Source organism: Alosa sapidissima, chromosome 6, assembly GCF_018492685.1.
Source record: "Alosa sapidissima isolate fAloSap1 chromosome 6, fAloSap1.pri, whole genome shotgun sequence".
In the NCBI taxonomy this organism is placed as follows: Eukaryota; Metazoa; Chordata; class Actinopteri; order Clupeiformes; family Clupeidae; genus Alosa; species Alosa sapidissima.
Window position 1 is genome coordinate 30109608 of NC_055962.1, and position 19967 is coordinate 30129574.

At 39.6% G+C, this 19967-nt stretch overlaps 2 protein-coding genes across 2 annotated transcripts; both read left to right on the forward strand.

The window, feature by feature from the left end:
• Positions 1-12614: 12614 nt before the first annotated feature.
• On the forward strand, positions 12615-14072 carry LOC121711181 (trace amine-associated receptor 1-like). Its single transcript, XM_042094543.1, has 2 exons — positions 12615-12662; positions 13039-14072. The coding sequence occupies exon 2, from the start codon at positions 13044-13046 to the stop codon at positions 14070-14072; it is 1029 nt and encodes a 342-aa protein (XP_041950477.1). The 5' UTR covers positions 12615-12662; positions 13039-13043.
• Positions 14073-14735: 663 nt separating this feature from the next.
• On the forward strand, positions 14736-16042 carry LOC121711182 (trace amine-associated receptor 1-like). Its single transcript, XM_042094544.1, has 2 exons — positions 14736-14838; positions 15058-16042. The coding sequence occupies exon 2, from the start codon at positions 15068-15070 to the stop codon at positions 16040-16042; it is 975 nt and encodes a 324-aa protein (XP_041950478.1). The 5' UTR covers positions 14736-14838; positions 15058-15067.
• The last annotated feature ends 3925 nt before the right edge of the window (positions 16043-19967 follow it).

The following is a 19967-nucleotide window of genomic DNA, read 5'->3' on the forward strand; positions in this document are numbered from 1 at the left end:
CAACAGGAAGTGAGTGAGTGTTTCCAATGTATAAAACTTGCAAAACAAATTGCACACACATCAGATACAGTATGTGCACTGACACTCACACCACATGTGAGTGCATAGTTGGTTTCCGAAATGGCACGGGTCGCAGAGCAACATGTGCTCGGGCCCGTCATGGCCGGGATGGCCCCCTTTCAAGTCCTTAAAGACTTGAACATCTAAACTTGCTAACATAAATTATGAATCAGCTTATTAACAACAGAGGACTTTTAGGGATGTGGAAGGAGGTTACAGATCTTTTCGTGTGGTGCACAATGTTTAGAATGTGTGTGTGTGTGCAAAGAGTGTGCTTAGGGCGGCGCTTGGCTCTATGAATAGGGGGCGTTCCCCCACACCCTGTGTTCCTCTTCTTTTTCTTCAATATTTCCTTCTCCAGTTAAAGTATACCAACAAAATAAAATTTCTCTAGTCTGAAGGTCAGGGTCGACTACCTGGAACCTTCAGATCCTTGCTGTTTGGGGGTTATTCTGCCCACAGCAGGTCCACTATTCTAAATTAATCCAATCTTTCTTGTGATGTTCTGACCAAGATCCTTTTGTGGGATGGTACACAAGACTTCCAAATGCTGCTCTCCCAAGGGCACTGTGAAGTCTGCTGGGGTCTTCAGGGGTGGTGTTGAAGATCAGATCAAAGGGCTGTCCCCCTTTTGATAAGCTGTGTCTTTCATCACACTTCTGTCCCATCCATCACACTTCTGTCCCAACCATGAGCCAGCGGGGGAAGTGAGACATGCGTCGTTAGGATGTTTCTTGGGTCTGCGACTTCAGAGTCTGTAAACAGATCTTGAAAATACATGTACTGTAGCTTGGAGCAAAAGGTTTTAGCTGTCATTCCAGTACTAATAAACAAAGGATCATTCAGTGGAGTTCAACATTTTTCAAAGATGACGTCAGCTGCAGTCAGGTCTGTCTTGACCTCTCAGTTATACCTCCAAACACGCAAACAATACAGTACATGAACTTTGAGGCTTGTGATGCCTCAGAACAGAATTCCTAGTAATAATGTAAACATTACTTATGACAGTGGTAACAAAACATCTCGTCCAAATCAATTAAACAGTGTTCTTGAGAAGTAAAGTTTCTTGAGGAGCCCAAGTCCTCAACCTATAATGTAACAGGCTATTTACACACATCACCATCACCATTGTTAAAAACCATCAACCATCCCCCTTCGAATCGGTGGCACACCCTCGTCCACCAGATCCACCTCCGAAACTGATACCAAAACAAAGTACATGGTGAGGTTCTGCTTGTAGACATCAAATATCATCCAGTGGTGGGTGGCTAGGAGCAAAGCTTGTAAATGTATGAAATAAATCATTACAAAACAAACAAACAAACAACATAAAAAAATGAAATAAAATAAACAACACAGCCAGGAAAGGGTCAAATGGGGATTATATAAAAATTATCCTCCTGTTATCTTAGCACCTATAATGGAATTGGGAAATCTGTAACCATATCATCTGAGCAACAAGTATTCCTAGTCAGGACAAACTGAAAAGGAAATCAAATGAAATAAACCGTAACATAAAAAAATAAAGGTGCAACAGAATAACAAAAATAAAATTTAAAGTCAAAGAGAATCAAATCAAAGGAATAGAAATTATATTAGTTACAACCAGCATCTGTATAGCCTAGGTTCTTTAAAGCAACAAAACTCTCTATGAGTCAAAAGAGTCTATGCTTTTAGACCGGAGCATACAACAAAACTCAAAACTCTCTATGAGTCAAAAGAGTCTATGCTTTTAGACCGGAGCATACAACAAAAACCAGTACATAACTTATCTTCAGCTTTAAGTGACTAGAGTAAAAATAAACAAAGTTTAAAATAAATAAAGTAATCATGAGTCAAACTTAGTATTACAGAGGGGAAAAGGAAGTGTGTAAAGGAACAGACAATAACACTATATGCTCATTGCAAATGTTTACCATTGTGTGGAAAGATAAGGAAAGTAACAGTATTCAAAACATTATAAAAACAGGACCGTGATTGTACATCACCAAAGAAATTAAATCTGTGTTACATTTATAAAAAGTTCCCTTTGGTACAAAGCTATTACCATTGTAATTAAGTTTCCACAATCACACATGCTTTCCTGACTCCCCAACCCTGTTGGAAGCCATCTTTAATCATATCAGCCTTAGTTTTTGCATGCTCTATCTCGTCCCCAATCATAGCCATAGCAATCTGTACACTCAAAGGAACCTTAAGACGTGAATCCTGTTTGTCCATATCGTGACCAGTTTCCACTATTCAAATAATTCAATTTAAACTTCAGATATCAATTCAATTTCAAACTAGTTGTAAATTTATCCAAATATCAATTTGTAAGCCAAAGATCTTTTTCATACATCCTGTGTGCAGAGGTGGAAAGTAACGAAATACATTTACTCACGTTACTGTATTGAGTATTTTTTCTGTGTATTTTGTATTTTTTAAGTAGTTTATAAAATCGGGATTTTAAATTTTACTTGATTACATTTTGAGTGAAGCATTGTACTTCGCTACATAAAAAATCCCATCCGTTACTTGAGTAAAAAAAAAAAAGTTAAGACTAACGAAAACAGAAAGGGAGAGAAAAGAAATTGCGCCCTAAACCACTAGCCTAGTGATAATGATCAGCATGTAGCCTACAACAGGACATGAATCAAGCTGGCGCCATGCAGTCTTTCTGAAAGTGATGGAGATGGAGCTGGATCACGAGATGCATCAGATTACATGTGTAGCCTAACCTATGAAAGTGTATTTTCCGCTATTTCAATGGGTTGTCTCAGTTCGTTTTACCACTAATGATAGCGGAGATTTTCAAGCAAACACCATGGGATTTCGTGTTTTGACGTTTGTGCTCACCTTTCTTTGGAAAGAAGTTTATTAGCAGTTGTTTCCCCTCAATTTGATGTCTCTCTCTTTAGCAAGGGAGAGTGAGAGTGACCTTTGTATACAAAATCCAGTCAGTCAAACTTTAAATTTCGTCTGACATTCATTTTGACATTTAATTTGGAAGTTAAAATATTCAGGTAAAATAAATATATGGTGGACATATATATATATTTTTTCAGTAATTAGCTTAAACTTCCAGTGAGTCTATTCGAAATTTTCACCACACATTATATTAACATATTGTAACGTTTGAAGGTTTCAGGACGCCAAGAGTTGTTCAGTGCAAGCTTTATTGGCTGAGAACGAGGGCAGGGACACAGACACAGAACACAATGCACACAGGGCAGGTCAAGAAGACACACACACTACATCAACAGGGGAGGTCGCAGCCCCCCACACAAAAAGGATCACACATGAGGGAAAACTAAAAGGGAAACATGTTACACTAAAGACACTAACTTTACACTTATAACTTAAGAGAATAACGACATAAACCCCCCAAATGTTCACTCTCGTATCCCAGCATGCCTTTCGCGGGAGAACGCTAACACTGTCTTTTTGCGCCGATGCTACATAGCTCCCCCAACAAGCCATTGCCGTCCTCGGCAACGACCACGAGGTAGCCACATGCTAGCGTCGTCGCGAGTCGCCCGCCACTCAGTCCAGCGCGACAGTACCGCCAAATCACGTGGGGTGCACACGCCGCAGGAGCTCACTCAACGGGGCGCCACGCTGCTAGCAGTCCCGGCGGGGGCAGCCGCTCCGGGCCCTCCTCGACTGGCGTTGTTGGCAGCCCGGGTTCTCCGCTGCTGCCGCCGTCACTCCCGCTCTCGCTACCGCTCAGCTCCTCCTTGCTCGTCACTGGCGCGAACTCCATCGCTAGCAGGCCCGAGCATCTCCTCCGGAACTGGCACTCATCCTCCTCTTCCGGCCGCTCGAGCAGACGGCCCTCCTCTTCCCCTATGCAGAGGTCCCCTGGTGCTTCTTCTTCCGTGCGGAGCCAAGCCTTTATGACCGCGCCTCGTCTCCTCTCCCTCCTCCGGCGAGCCTTGGGAGCCCTTACAAGGGCTGGCGGGAGCTCAAACGGCCCCCACCCCAGGGTCAGGTCACCTGCCCTCAGGATAACTCCCGGGGCAGGGGCAGCTCCGCCACACGTTCTCGCATTGGAGGCTTCCATCGCTTTACTTCTGACACCACTGTAATGTTTGAAGGTTTCAGGACGCCAAGAGTTGTTCAGTGCAAGCTTTATTGGCTGAGAACGAGGGCAGGGACACAGACACAGAACACAATGCACACAGGGCAGGTCAAGAAGACACACACACACTACACCAACAGGGGAGGTCGCACCCCCCCCACACAAAAAGGATCACACATGAGGGAAAACTAAAAGGGAAACATGTTACACTAAAGACACTAACTTTACACTTATAATTAAGAGAATAACGACATAAACCCCCCAAATGTTCGCTCTCGTATCCCAGCATGCCTTTCGCGGGAGAACGCTAACACTGTCTCCCACCCCCAACAAGCCATTGCCGTCCTCGGCAACGACCATGAGGTAGCCACATGCTAGCGTCGGCGCGAGTCGCCCGCCACTCTTTTTGCGCCGACGCTACAATATAAAAAATCCAAACGAAGAGTTATGTGTATTAAAGTGGAATGACACAGGAAAAAAGTATTGAACGTGCCTACTGAAATTTCTTCAATACTTTGTGGAAAAGCCTTTGTTTGTAAAGACAGCTTCAAGACATTTCCTGTATGACAAAATTTATTAGTCACAGTATCAGGTGTGATTTTGGCCCATTGTTCTAAACAGATTCCAGGGGTCCCTCTTGTGAATCCTGATCTTTAGTTACTTCCAGAACTGTTTAATTGAATTTAATTGAATTGGCTGCCTTCAAGTCTTTCTGGAGATTTCTCCGAGTGGTCCTTGGCTCTTGGAATTGACTATCCTTCTGACTCCCTGGTCAGAAATATTGCAAGGAGATCCTGCATGGCAGTGATGTTTCTTCCACTTGCAGATAATGGCTCCCATGCTGCTTACTGAAGATTCTGAAGTTTTGAAATTAATCTGTAACCAGTTTCATTGATGTTTTGCAACAATAAGGTTGCAAAGGTCTTGGGAGAGCTTTTTGCTTTTATCCATCATGAAATGTTTTTTGTGTGACACCTTGGTAATAAAAAAACAAAAAAATTGGTTAAAATTTTTTATAGCCCATCAATATATTAACCAAGCTTATATTAATTTGCATAGATAGAAAGGATAACTACTCTAACTACTTACAGATTCCAGCTCGTTCCTTCCCTTTCCTTGCCTTAGTGCTTTTTCTTAGCTTGTTCAATACTTTTTCCCTGTGTTATTCCACTTCATTACACATGACTCTACTTATGGAGTTGTTTGGATTTTTTATGTGTGGATTACCTGAGTTATTACTAATGCCTGGTGAAAATGTTGTACCCCCCGTATTCCACTTTTCAAGGGCCCTCTCCTCCATTGGGGCCCTATACTTCCCACTCTCCCCCCCAGTTTGACGCCCTTTAATCTGCTGAACCTTCTGCTCGTTTCCAAAAAAAAAAAACTCTCTGCAACTCAACATTGGCCTGCCTGCCTCAGCTGCCTGTGAGGGGCTTTTCAGTTGTGCTGGATTACTGTTCACTGCAAAGCGACGCAAGGATGAGTGCAACTAACTTTGAAAATCAACTACTGCTCAAACTTAAAGGAGAACTCAATTTCTCAACGTCACCGAGTACTGTCGGTATGAACAAAACTGAAACAATCGGTTTTACCTAGCTCGAGTTGCTGCAGCTACAGCGCTACACACTGGGAGCATGAACATGGCTGCCTTAGCTGCTGGCTGAAGCAACTCGAGCTAGGACCAAAGTCCTTTTCAGGCAAGTACCTCCACTCGGCGGCCATATTGCAACACTTTTTGGGCACTTATCGTGCATCTATTTCGGCAGAAATGCGTGTGCGTAAGGCTTCACGACACCAATCTTGCTCCAGCAGCGAGATCACAACAGATGATTGGCATGATGTCTTCACAGCACACCACACGATTGGCTCAGTGTATTTTACAACACACCACATGATTGGCTCAATGTATTCACATGTCAACGTTTTGCCGCGGTTGTGATATTTGTAGACAACTGACTAACCCCATGCATTACTAGTAACTTTTACTTAAAGTACATTTTAAATGAACTACTTTTTACTTTTACTTAAGTACATTTTCAGATCGGTATTTTAACTTGTACTTGAGTAATATTTCATCAAGGTATTGGTACTTTTACTTGAGTACAATATTTTCGTACTTTTTCCACCTCTGCCTGTGTGACAGCCAGCAGCATATTCTTATACTATTGTTTCAGGCGAGAGACCCCAGGCAAGCAGTCCCCAATATAGTAGCATTTACAGGAGAGTGGCCCTTTTCTCCAACTACCCAAAATATGGCCTCAGAGAAGCCCAACTAGATCTCACTGAGACCACTTGTATACTTGTCAGTACTATGGCCATTTACAGAGCAAGAATGTTCTAACGCCCAAAATATGGCTTCAGAGAAGCCCAACTAGATCTCACAGAGACCACTCGTCAGTGCGTATGGCCATTTACAGAGCAGGAATGCTCTAACGCCCAATATGGCTTCCAGAGTGGGAGCCCAATATCCTCCAAGAGGTCAACTGTCAATCCTCATCAGGATGACTATGGGACTTAACTCACCAGAATCTCACCACCAGAAAACACAAATGCTCACCTTAAGAGTACTGTCAACCAGGATGATGAAGATCTTAGCAGACTTGAATCTCAGTAAATCCAAAATTGTAATCTCGGTGGAACCTCTAAAACTGATGGTAATTTTCATGTACCCCAGTTACCCCATCTTGAAACTCAGTCAGGATGAATGGTCAATCAGGAAACAGGCTTTATTCTTTACAATGATGTGCATCAAGGGAGAGCCACAAGTTTCACCAAGAGGATTCACCCGTATCTCTAACTACACAGAGGTGTATACTAACTTTATGTTACAAACAAAAGAAGGAGTGACCTCTAGGTCCAACCCAGTTTGAATATGCAATAGAAAGGGAGGATGAGGATCAGGCCTTCATCAGGTCTGGTTAGCTTCTATTGTCTTTTAATTAAAACTATCCCCTTTCCTGGGAAGTTCCTCAGAGGCCCCTCACTGTTCTACAAACATTAACATTTCACACCTGGTGATAAGCAAAAGGCCTCTAGACAGGCTTTCATTAAATTCTAATCATTCAAGGATAAACAAAGGATGCTTGCATACAAGGACAGGAGAAATACAGTAGACTATAATGCTTATTCACAATTCTTTCAGCCGCTTAGTGTTTTTTTTAAAAAAAAATTTGTTTTGTTTTTTTAGTCCTCACTTTTGCCGTTCTTCCATATTTGACCATTGTACAAAATGCTAACATTGCCCTATAACACAGCACTGAATATCAACACAAAACTGAACCGGCTGCTGGTATACCAAACATCATAATTAGAAAAAAATTATATTGTATTATGCTATCTTTACATAAATACAATAGAATTATCCCTATTCTTCACATTTCTACAAAGTATGTGTGCATACCTAATATTTATTAACTGTTCATTTCCCGATCCCACCCCTTCTCTCTTCCCCACTCGCTTCCTGTCACTCTCTCCACTGTCCTGTCAAATAAAAAGTATAGTATAAGTATATATACTCTTTTAATCCCGTGAGGGAAATTGGGTCTCTGCATTTATCCCAATCCGTGAATAAGTGAAACACACTCAGCACACAGTGAACACACAGTGAGGTGAAGCACACACTAATCCCGGCGTAGTGAGCTGCCTGCGGCAACAGCGGCACTCGGAGAGCAGTGAGGGGTTAGGTGCCTTGCTCAAGGGCACTTAAGCCGTACCTACTGGTCAGGGTTCGAACCGGCAACCCTCCGGTTACAAGTCCGAAGCGCTAACCAGTAGGCCATGGCTGCCCCCGTGGCCTACTAAAAAGGCATAAAAGTCCAAAACAATTCTTAGCAGAAAAAATTCTGATTGTGGGCCAAGACCACCCAAAAAACATTCTAAAACCAAATGTAAACTGGTCCAGAGTGTGGGCGAGTGAGTGTTTAGTCTCTTGTCTATAGTTACTGTGTACATGGATTGTTAATTTAGAGTGTTCCACTTCTCCACTGTCACCAATTAGGCCTTACCATTCACCAAGGCCGTAGTCATGATGTCAACATTGGTGGGGACCAAATCTGTGGTGGGGTCTGTGGGACCCCCAAACAGAATTTCAATACATTTCCTACCAGTCAATTAGGGTATTCCAAACTTTTGACGGACATAGGCATGGCATGGATGGATTATGAACCCCTGGGCACAGATGCCCCCCCCCCCCCCCCCCCCCCCTTCCAGATAGAGGGGTCCAAAAAAATCCCACAGATTTTTTTGTTTTTGTTTAAATGACCCTTTAAATGATGACTGGTGCAACTTCACACAGAGGCTTGGGCTTCAGGGCCTCCTGAGCTCTTGGGCCCAGTAAGCCCATTCAGTAGTCCATCCCTGGACCTGTGGTATGACTCCATTTGTCTTCAAATGGATAAATACTTTAAAAGAAATTACAAACTAGAGTATCTTTGTTAACCTCTATATTACACAGAATGTGGTTCTTTTAACTAAACTGCCTGTCGCGGGAGCTGAAAGTGGCATATTGCGTTTGTCATGTCATGCATATGCATTCATGGGAGGATCCAGGGGAAAAACGATTAATCTTGCCATTATTATTTCTATGCATCGATTAATCTAACGATTCATTTTTTCAGTCCGATTCGATTTCGATTCGATTATCTCCCCATTAATTCACTAATAGCAACTTATACATGTTTATTTACACATCTGAATGAAAAAAACATGAATTCTTTAAAGCTACCTTGTGTAAGAACTTCTCCCATCTATATGACAATGAATATTACTTTCTAGCCCCTCCCATTCCAAGCGCATTTTAACTCCTACGGTGGCCGTTTCATGCCAAGATTAACATGGCTTCCAGTACTAGGACTTCGTCCAGTGTTCCTTCCAGTGATGAGGTTACTTTAGAAAACAATTACACATTGCATTTAGTTATATAGCCAGTAAACATGTTGGGTATGACCTCTATGTAAAGTGAATAGCCTAATAGTTTTATATTTTCGTTATTTTGGTAGGCTACTATTTCATTGCTAGCATCAGCTATCAGGTTCCCAAACGAATGCATACTAATGTTAGTACAGTATCAGTGCTATCGTTTTTTCAGTATGTGCGAGATTAATAGTGTAAAGGCAATGTTTACAGTGCAACCTACTATTTTTCTCAGTGAGCAGAGTCAGAGATCAGTCGATGCAACGGAGGTGTGCAAGGGAAAGGTAAAGGAAGAGGGATGGGTAAAGAAAAGCGATGAGCCGGTGGCAGAGGATCGGTGAGACCTGCTAGGCAAAGAAAAAGTAAGACTCCAAAGATGACGAGGAGAGAGTGGAAGAACTTTAAAGACAAAGGAGAGAAGCAACGGAGGTTTGTGTTTTTAATATATTTCTCTGAACAGTATCAATGTCAATGACACCGAAATTAGCTCGGAAGCTGCACCAGGCACGTTCGTTTGCGTTGCGTCTGCTGCCACTACACCAGAAAAAAAATAGACCATTCTTCTAAAATTGATTTTACGCATTGTGAATGGAACGCTTCAGTTACGCGCTTGGTGTAGCTTCCCTGCCTGTTTGTATCTCCATTGTTTATATGTAGCAATTTCTAGCTGTTGCCAGTCAACTGCATGATACGAGTTGTCTGCCAGTGAAATCACGACACATAATTAGAGTGCATGAAAATGCACTCTATTGTTATCCGATTTTTTCTTATTACAGTGCATGAAAATGCACTGTACTGTTCTTCCTAGGCTTCTTCTTCTTCTTCTTCTTCTTATTACAGTGCATGAAAATGCACTAAACTGTTCTTCCAAGTCTTCTTATTACAGTGCATGAAAATGCACTGTACTGTTCTTCCTAGGCTTCTTCTTCTTCTTATTATTATTATTATTATTATTATTATCCACCTATTTAACTGTTCAGTCATTCCAACTATATTAAACCTCATCTACGTAGTTCAGTCATTCCAACTATATTAAACCTCATCTACGTAGTTCAGTCATTCCAACTATATTAAACCTTGTCTACCTAGCAAATAATTTAACCTTTTAAACTATCCACCTATCTGTTCAGTCATTCCAACTATATTAAACCTCATCTACCTAGTTCAGTCATTCCAACTATATTAAACCTCATCTAACTAGTTCAGTCATTTCAACTATATTAAACCTCATCCTGTTGGTTGCCAATTAGCACATCATCTGTTTTAACAATATATTTCACACCATATGTTTTGCATTTTCATGCACTGGTAATTCCCTGGAATTGCGTTTTCTAGTTACAGTGCATGAAAATGCACTGTACTGTTATTCCAAGGCTTTTTCTTCTGATTACAGTGCATGAAAATAAAACTTTGTAACTTTTATACTTTTTAAACTATTAATTAAAAACTACTAAAATTTCCCCATTGACTTAACATTAGATTATGACATCACAATAGAGCAATTAGAATCTTATGCCAGGTGTTCAGGCCACCTGGAGCCACTGTCTCCGGCTTTAAGCATACAATATGGCTGTATTAAGACTGCAGATCCTGTTTAACGGCTTCCTGTGCCCACAACTGTTTCAAAATAAAAGTCCCTTTAAACTATCCAACTTTTTAACTGTTCAACTGTTATCAACTGTTCAACTGTTACTGTAACTATTTGTCAACTATGACTCCCATCAACTGTATCCTCTGCCTTCAACTGTTTCAAAATAAAAGTCCTCACTAGCTAGTTAGTTAGTTAGCATCATTAACATTTTTAGCATAGTTAACATTTTAGCAAAACTGCTAAACATGATTAGCTAAGTTAGCTAAGTAATGTGATTAGCATAGTTAGCATGTTAACATTTTAGCATAACTGCTAAAAATGATTAGCCAAGTTAGCTGAGTCACATGGTTAGCATTGTTAACATAGTTAGCATGTTAGCATTTTTAGTAAAACTGCTACAAATGATTAGCTAAGTAATGTGATTAGCATAGTTCGCATGTTAACATTTTAGCATAACTGCTAAAAATGATTAGCCAAGTTAGCTAAGTCACATGGTTAGCATAGTAGCATATTAGCATTTTTTTCAAAACTGCTAGAAAACATGAGCTAAGTTAACTAAGTAACTTGGTCAAAATAATTAGCTTTGTTAGCATAACTGCTAGCAAACATTAGAGCCATTCCAACTGTCAGTTATCGTCAACTATCTATCTATATACAGCCTTTAAACTATTTGTCTACCAACACGCATTAAACTATCAGTATGTCAACAACCTTTAAACTATCTACATATAACTTTTAAACTTTCAACATTCATTAAACTATCTGTCTATTAAACTATCTGTCTATTAACAACTGTTAAACTATCTACATTCAACTTTTAAACTGTCTACGTCTAAACTATCAACTTTTTATTAAGCTATGCTATGTCTGTCCTAGCTTCATTTTCATGCACTCATAATTCCCTGGAATTCCATTCTCTAGTTACTATTGTGATGTCATAATCTAATGTTAAGTCAATGGGGAAATTTTAGTAGTTTTTAAATAATAGTTTAAAAAGTATAAAAGTTAGAAAGTTGAAAAATACATAGCCAAAGTCACATAAGTAAGACCTACGCAACGCAGTTTGAATAAAGTTTCTACGTTAAACAGTTGAAGCTGTATTAAACGCACAAAAAGCGTTAGAAGAAAAATAAGAAGAACTAGAAAAGCATTTCCTGAAGGAAATACAGTGCATGAAAATGCAAAAATATGATGTAAAATATCATACAGAGTAAAAACAAACTATATTGGTTGCTAAGTAGATGAGGTTTAATATAGTTGGAATGACTGAACAGTTAAATAGGTGGATACTTTAAATGGTTAAATTATTTAGGTAGATAGTTGACGATAACTGACAGTTGGAATGGCTCTAATGTTTGCTAGCAGTTATGCCTACAATTGTGAAAACCAATTTACAAGTTACAAATATGATTTTTTTATTTGTGGATGTCAAAACACGAATGCAAGTCAAGAAATATTTGTGGATGTCGCCATCTACTGGATTGCGATTTCTGTGTGCCGGTGAATTAAAGTAGGCCTATTTACGTGTGGATTTGTGTGACTTTCATGTGAAGAACGTCTCAAAAACACGTAACTTTGGAAAGCGAAGAATGCGTGTGTTGGTGATCCACAAATGCAGAATCACATTTCACAAATGAAATTTTCGGTTTTACAAATGACATTTTATTTACAAATGCACATCTATATTTGTAAAAATCAATATACGAGTTACAAATATGATTTTTTTATTTGTAGATATCAAAACACACATGCAAATCAAGAAATATTTGTGGATCCCCCTCTGCGCATATACAAATATTATTGAGACAAATTTAGCTCCATAGATCCTGGTCAATGTCCCAATCACGACAGTAAAACAGAGGTGACAGTTACACGGATTTGCAAGTTTGAAGGCGGAGTCTGTCCGGAGTCTACTGCTATCTGGGAGGGCACAGACAGTGCTGGGCAAAAGTGTGAAACCGCTCTGGGCAATAGCCCCAGGATGGAAAAGATAAATATGAGTCTTTATCACTTGGAGCTGTCAAAGTTCTGACTGTGGTAAGAGACAATCTGTTTATTTTCTTGGATTTTATTATAACCCAATAATTAATTTTGATATAGAAGTTAATTGACTGAAATTTATATTGAGTTCTTATCTGTAATTGACTTCTTATCTGGTATTTAAGATGGGCATTGTCCAACTACTACATTTCCAGTGCACTGGGAAAAATATTTGTGATATTTGGTTGCTCTTGTGTTACAATGTATTATAATTGCTGTTTTTGAGAATGTATCATTGATGTAGCAATAGCACTAAATGTGCTGTGAAGTACTTGTGTATCATGTATGGCATCCCTTCACTGTATGGCACATGGTTAATAGTGCGGTTTTGAATGTTTTACTTTCTTTTTTACATTCTTTTTTATTTGATCAGGTAAGATGGCAGGAAAGAACCAAACCTATCCTGACAACAGAGGTGCAGTTCCTCTGTGCTATGAATCTGTGAATGGCTCCTGTCCTAAGTTCATCTATCCAGTGGTGATTCGTGTGCCCCTGTACATCTTCTTTGGGACCACAGTTCTGCTAACGGTGATTGGTAACTTACTGGTGGTCATTACTGTGGTCCATTTCAAACAGCTCCGCTCTCCAACCAATTATCTCATCGTGTCGTTGGCTATGGCCGACCTGCTTGTGGGTGCCTTTCTGATGCCACCATCCATAGTGCGCTCTGTAGAAAATTGCTGGTATTTGGGTAACTTTTATTGCAAGGTTCACTCGAGCATTGATGTGATGCTTTGCAATGCATCCATTTTGAATCTATCTTTCATTGCTGTTGACAGATATTACGCTATTTGCCACCCACTCCGCTACCAAACCACCATAACTCCCTCCGTGACCATGGCCATGATCTTTATCAGCTGGAGTGTCCCTGGCCTTGTTGGATTTGGGATGATTTTCCTTGAGCTCAACATTTTGGGCTATGAGGAGTTTTACTATAACAACTTCTACTGTGAAGGAGCTTGCATTTTGTTTCAGGGCGGACTGTCTGGGGCTTTATCTTCTGTTCTTTCATTTTACATTCCAGGAGTCATAATGCTCTCCATATATGCAAAACTTTACAGCATTGCACAGAAACAAGCTCGGTCAATTCAAGACAAGCACAATACGAATGGGACCTCTGCCTCCAAAATGGAGAGAAAGGCCACCATAACACTCGCCATTATCATGGGTGTATTTTTGTCCCTCTGGCTGCCATTTTTTATTTGTAACATAATTGATCCATTTATTGGTTATTCCATTCCACCTTTGGTATTTGACATGGTTATGTGGATCGCCTATTTCAATTCAACCTGTAACCCGATTGTATATGCACTGTTTTACAGCTGGTTTAGAAAGGCATTCAAAATTATCTTGTTTGGTAAAATCTTTGGGCAAAATTCATCAAGTGTAAATTTGTTCCGAGAGTGATGTTATTTTGATGTCATTGTATTCTCATTAGCATAAATGAACTACTTGTTGAATTATGTGAAAGATGTGAGTAAGAAGTATATAAACACCACTGCCAATGGCAGCAATCATTATTTTTCCAGCAGTCATTATTGGGGAGGAGAAAAATAGCTGTGTGTCTTTCAGTTGAAACTCATTATAAATTTGAGCGGCCATGTCCAGTGATGGGACGGTGGTAGCGTAGTGGTTAAGGATAGCATGCAGTAGCCAGAAAAGTTGTGGGTTCAATTCCGGGCTTCCACCATTGACCCTTGTAATATAATTGACATATGTAAGTTGCTTTGGATAAAAAGCATCGGCCAACTGTAATGGGCTTTTTGATGCTTCTCTCATGAAGAAAATGTCGCACTCTCTCATGTCTCCCTTTATTGTGCAATAATTTGTATTCTACAGAGATACCACTATGCCTATATAACTCACTAATTGTAAAGAAACTGTATAAATCGTGTACTTGCATGTTTCATTAATTATGCAATGGAGAGGTGAAGTCATTCAGAACATCATGATGTTTGATTGGTCTAAATTTGTAGCCTGGATGCCAGCCGAACTTAGCCCCGCCCATCTTAGTAATAGGCCACTAAATTTGAGCCTTTGAGTAGCCTACAGAGTTTTGAATTTGCCATAGTATAAATGTGAACCCTAGGAGGGAGCACACTGACACTTCTAAACCTCTACCCACTGCTCTCAAAGGAAGGTTCAGGAAGACCGACTTATCACTATCAAAAAGGTAAGATAAGTAAGCTTGTGATGAGTAATGATTCAAAAAAATTGAATTAATATAAATTACTTTAATATTTCTTTGAGTCCTATCCTAAATCAAATAAGCGACAAAGTGATTAAATGTTTTACTTTTTAAAGGGGGGAACTGTCCTGCTTTTATACTGTCAAAATCCTGCTGAATTGAAATACTCAAAAAAAAAAAAAAATACAATTTCTTTCCGAACAGGTTTACGAAAATGAACATCTCTGTAGTTCCAAGTGTGCAGTTCTGCTATGAAGGAATGAACGGCTCCTGCACCCGGTCCACCTACCCTTTATCCCTCCGCATACCACTGTATTGTCTTCTCACCTCCACAATCATCGTCACAGTGGGGGGAAATTTGCTTGTAATGATTACTATTGTTCATTTTGTACAGTTGCAAACTCCCGCCAACTACCTTGTTTTCTCCATGTCTGTGGCTGACCTGCTGTTGAGTATAACTGTAATGCCTCCGAACATGATTGAATCTATGGAAAACTGCTGGTACTTTGGCGACTTTTTGTGTACAGTTTATGCCTGTGTTGACATCACTCTTTGCTGTGCCTCAGTTTTGCATCTGACCTGTATTTCTATCGACCGTTTCTATGCGGTCAGTAAGCCCCTGCAGTACCACAACAGAATGTCAACATCTGTGGCGTTCACTATGATCTCTGTCAGCTGGATTATATCTGCCATCTTTGGGTCTGCAGTAGCATTTTTCCCTGGTCATAGGGGACACGCCACTGAAAGCGCTTATTTTGACTGCATAGGAGGATGCTTGGCCTTACATGAAAAAGAAATAGGTATCTCATACTTTTTTGTGTTCTATTTCATCCCATTAACTGTCATGTCAAGCATTTACCTCAGGATTTTAGTCATTGCAATAAGACAAACTAACATCATCCATAAGACCAACAGACAAATCAGAATCGGCAAACACAATGTGACTAAAATAGATTATAGGGCCACAAAGACTCTTGGAATTGTCATTGGTGTTTTCATGTTGTGTTGGACACCATTTTTTATATGCAATATCATAGATCCAATAGTAGGGCATTCCATACCTGCACTTTTATATGAGATTTTAATGTGGCTTGCCTACTTAAACTCTATGTTTAATCCCATAATTTATGCCTTCTCCCATACTTGGTTTAGAAAATATTTTCAAATCCTACTAAAAGGTCTTTTATAAAATGGGTACATTTTCTCAATGTGTTATTCTATGACTGAAATGATTTGGTTACATACATTAAAAATGTTTAAATCTGCTTGTAATGATTACTATTGTTAACTGTGTACAGTTGCAAACACCCACCAACTACCAAACAAAAATGAACAAATGTGATTTAGAATCTAGTCAGCTGATTCTCTGTAAACATAGCTTTTAGTAATAAATACGTATTCACTGTTGTTGTTGGTGTTTGTTTACCTTTATTTAACCAGAGAAAAAGAACACATTGAGATTGTTATCTCTTTTTCAAGTGGGCCCTGGCCAAGAATTGTCATTTCATGAGATTAATAGGGTCTATATGCTGACCTCCAGTGAGAATCTGAACAAAAATGAAAAGTCCATTGGCTTTTAATTGTTTCAACAGTGTATATCAGTACCAACATCATCTAGCTCACAATTTGTTAATGAAAACTAATGCCAACATGATGGACGATCCAACATTATGCCCATTACAGGCTAGGAATATGAGTGGTGTAGCCTACATAGGCTAAAGTAGAGTGAACACACCATAGATATTTATCATAGATATATAAGTTGTACTTGGAAATCTGTATTCTCGAATGTTCTAATTTGTTCTCGTTGATTTCCACCATCTTCTGAAAGAGGACTTTTGAAATAGACACCCACCAGATATTCACATTGTGTTGAGACCAGTCCTGGAGTGCATAACCACCCAAAAGTTGTGCCTTTTAGATGAGGTCAGTTTTACTTGCCTTTTTCACAATTTACATTAGTGTTTCTGTTGCCCCTACAAAAGGCACACCAGTAAGCGAGACAAAAATATGTTCCCTTTATTCTATTTAATGATAGTGTTATCATCTCCCTTTGCAAATTCATTGTTTTGGGACACTACAAGACCCAAGTGTCCCCAAAATCCAAAACCCAAAACCCAAAATCATTTGACAGAGTATAATGAACAGGAATCGTTTGATCTCATCTCAATTGATGTCATGTCTTAGTATCATAACTACACAAGGAAACTGCAGCAGTGAACAAAGACAAATAAGATGAGTCTTTGTGTCAGCTTAACAGCATGACCTCTGTACAACGCTTCAACAAGGTCATCAGATTTAATCAAAACAGCCATGCTATACTGACACAGTTGGTAATTGAGCCATAGAGAGCTATTACATCATTTAGAGAGTTTGTGTTTACCAACACCTTTAATTGGCAGGGACACACATACAGTACAACATACAGTAGTTCATTCCCAATTAGCCTATACATGCGAAAAAGTGAAAGCTCTCCCAAGACCAATTAGCACAGACACTAGGGATGTCTGTGGATCCACAAGGTTACTGCTCTTGCTGGCTACTGTTTCCCGGATGAATGACCACCTTGAATTATTATTGAAAGTGAGTATTCAGAGAGACATTTTGGAAGTATTAAAGTACAGGATAACACAGATATTACAGGCCTATTCTCCAGAAGCATGTGGCCATAGGTTTATAAAAATACATTAGATTTCACACTCATCTCACATTATACCGTAGTAATAATAATTGTACTTTAACATGCTTTACTGTTATAGAGTTCATAACATCATACAGGAACCATGAGGAAGACCCTTTGGTGCCACAGCCATGTGTTGTTTTATAAGCAGCTGAGAATTACAGCATATTCAGCTGTGAAAGTCACGTGGGCAGCCACCTGCGGCCTTAAGGCCAACGGCCACTGGCAGCATCTGACGTACGTGAAATGACGCCAAGGTTTAGAGCTCCATTACTTTTAATAGAACAAAGCCCACTGGCGGCCTCTGGTGCGTGCCAACGTTTCGAAAATTGTTCTATCTCTTGAGCGTCAAATCCATTCGTTCGAATGTCGTCGCCAGTGGGCCTTGGCTTTTATATAACAAGAGGCTAAACCTAACTTATATTTTCACAATGGCCACACTTCAGCATAAACATCCTCCACCACTGCTTACCGTAATTACATATGTATTTCTATACATTTCCCTACTGTGGCAATTAGCAAAGGCCTATTTTTGGGACTAATGGGTTTGAGCTCTTGGAGGGTTTTATTTAAGATGCACGGTTGGGTTAGGAGGGGCACACACAATGACAGAGACATTCACTAGACAGAAGGTCGAGAAGTCAAAAGAGAGTCAAACATAGGCCTAATAGTGTTAAAGTTAAAACAAAATATTGGAAATGAGAATAATTTTACAGTGGGGAATAAATCAATCAGTATAATTACATCAATGACGTTTTCTGCACCTGGATTTAATTGAGTGAGTATGTCGATAGGGTTTAAGTTATTTGTAGTGGTAAGGCCTTTTGTACTGCCTCTTCATAAGGCTATAGCAAGCCACTTGCTTTGCAGTATACCAGGGCTCTACACTAACATTTTTTTTCAGGAGCACTTGTGCGCCCAAGTTAAAAAATGTAGGAGCACAGACAAAAATTTGGGCGCACAGTCAGTTCTGTACTTAACTTACACATAATCTAACATTATACTGCAGCTAACAGTTAAACATGCCAGTGCACCAATTGCAAATATTAAGAATGACTGACAACATTTAGGCTACAGGAAACAGGATTTTAAAGATCAGTGCCTACTTTATTTTCAGTCTATTCTATTTTCCTACATTTTGTTAATGTAAAATAATATAATACATTGCCATATTTGCATTTAGCCTATATCAAGTATCCTGCCAAATGTAGGCTAATTTATTTATTTGTGAATCCATCTATAGCTAATCCAAATATGCCCATGGTGACCTATCTGACTGCATACTGCCTAATACTAGGCTACTACTAAAACAGTCCATTTACTCTTCCACAAAACCCAACATAGGCTAATCAAGGATATATGTTTTATACTTTTAGTTTTTATTTGAAATATCTGCATTGATGGGGGCAGTAGGCAAACGTTAGGCCTACTTTCGTTTTGCACTTCAGCTTGTATTCGGTGTAAACAAACAAGCATGCGTGGAAGCCTGGAGTTGTGAGTAGCGTTCTACCTTTGAATAAAATGTCCGAGTATTACGGAAGGCTACTTTTGTGCTGGTTAGCTACAGCTATATTTTGCATATTGCAGCCAATACGTCAACTAGGCTAAAATGCATGCTCCTTCTCTCACTGCATTCTCAGAATCTCATCCTGTTCCTCCTATATCCAATGAATTCGGTGGATAGAAGAACTAATTTCTTCAATCTTTGCATCTTGGCTGGCTAGTCTAACTTTCCGCTTTTTCCTGCGCGCTCTTGGATTTGATAGAAGTGACTAGCGAGTCACAACGCGAAACTGCTAACGTTGATGGGAGGTGTAGTTTGTATGCTGCGACGTGATTCTATGGTTTGCACCAGTAATGTTTCTCGATGTTGCGGTGTATTTTGTAGACAAACATTGACATGGTTAGAAGTCATTCGCACCAGTGCGCCTAAATATTTTTTTGCACTCGCACGGCATCATTTTTACTCACATGTGCGAGTGAAATGGGCGCACTGTAGAGCCCTGTATACTCTCATTCATTTGGCGTCACTATATGATTGTTAAATTCAACGTCGCCTGCTTGTTTCACTGCTATAATGTCTACAATGTCATAAAACACATAGGTTTCCTTATCCTAAAACCAGTTTCATGTTCATAAACTCTGAGCCTCCAGATTTGGTTAAAATCTACACACCCAAGGCTACTTAAAAATGTAAGGTTCATTTATCAAATGTTATTTTGTTAAGTATTAAAAAACATTGTTGTTTTAGAATTGAGTTGGTGCTTTGACGATACAATAGAACAGTTCTGCAATGTGAACTTGACATGTTTTTGTAATAAATAAAATCCTATTAATTTGTGTGTGTGTGTGGGGGGGGGTGTCTAAAAAGATGACCACTGTTCATCTAAAATCAGTAGATGATAATGTAATCATCTAATCTCTAATCTAATCT

Excerpts from the sequence above, each read along its gene's own strand:
- LOC121711181 (XM_042094543.1), top strand. The coding sequence starts at position 13,044 with ATGGCAGGAAAGAACCAAACCTATCCTGACAACAGAGGTGCAGTTCCT.
- LOC121711182 (XM_042094544.1), top strand. The coding sequence starts at position 15,068 with ATGAACATCTCTGTAGTTCCAAGTGTGCAGTTCTGCTATGAAGGAATG.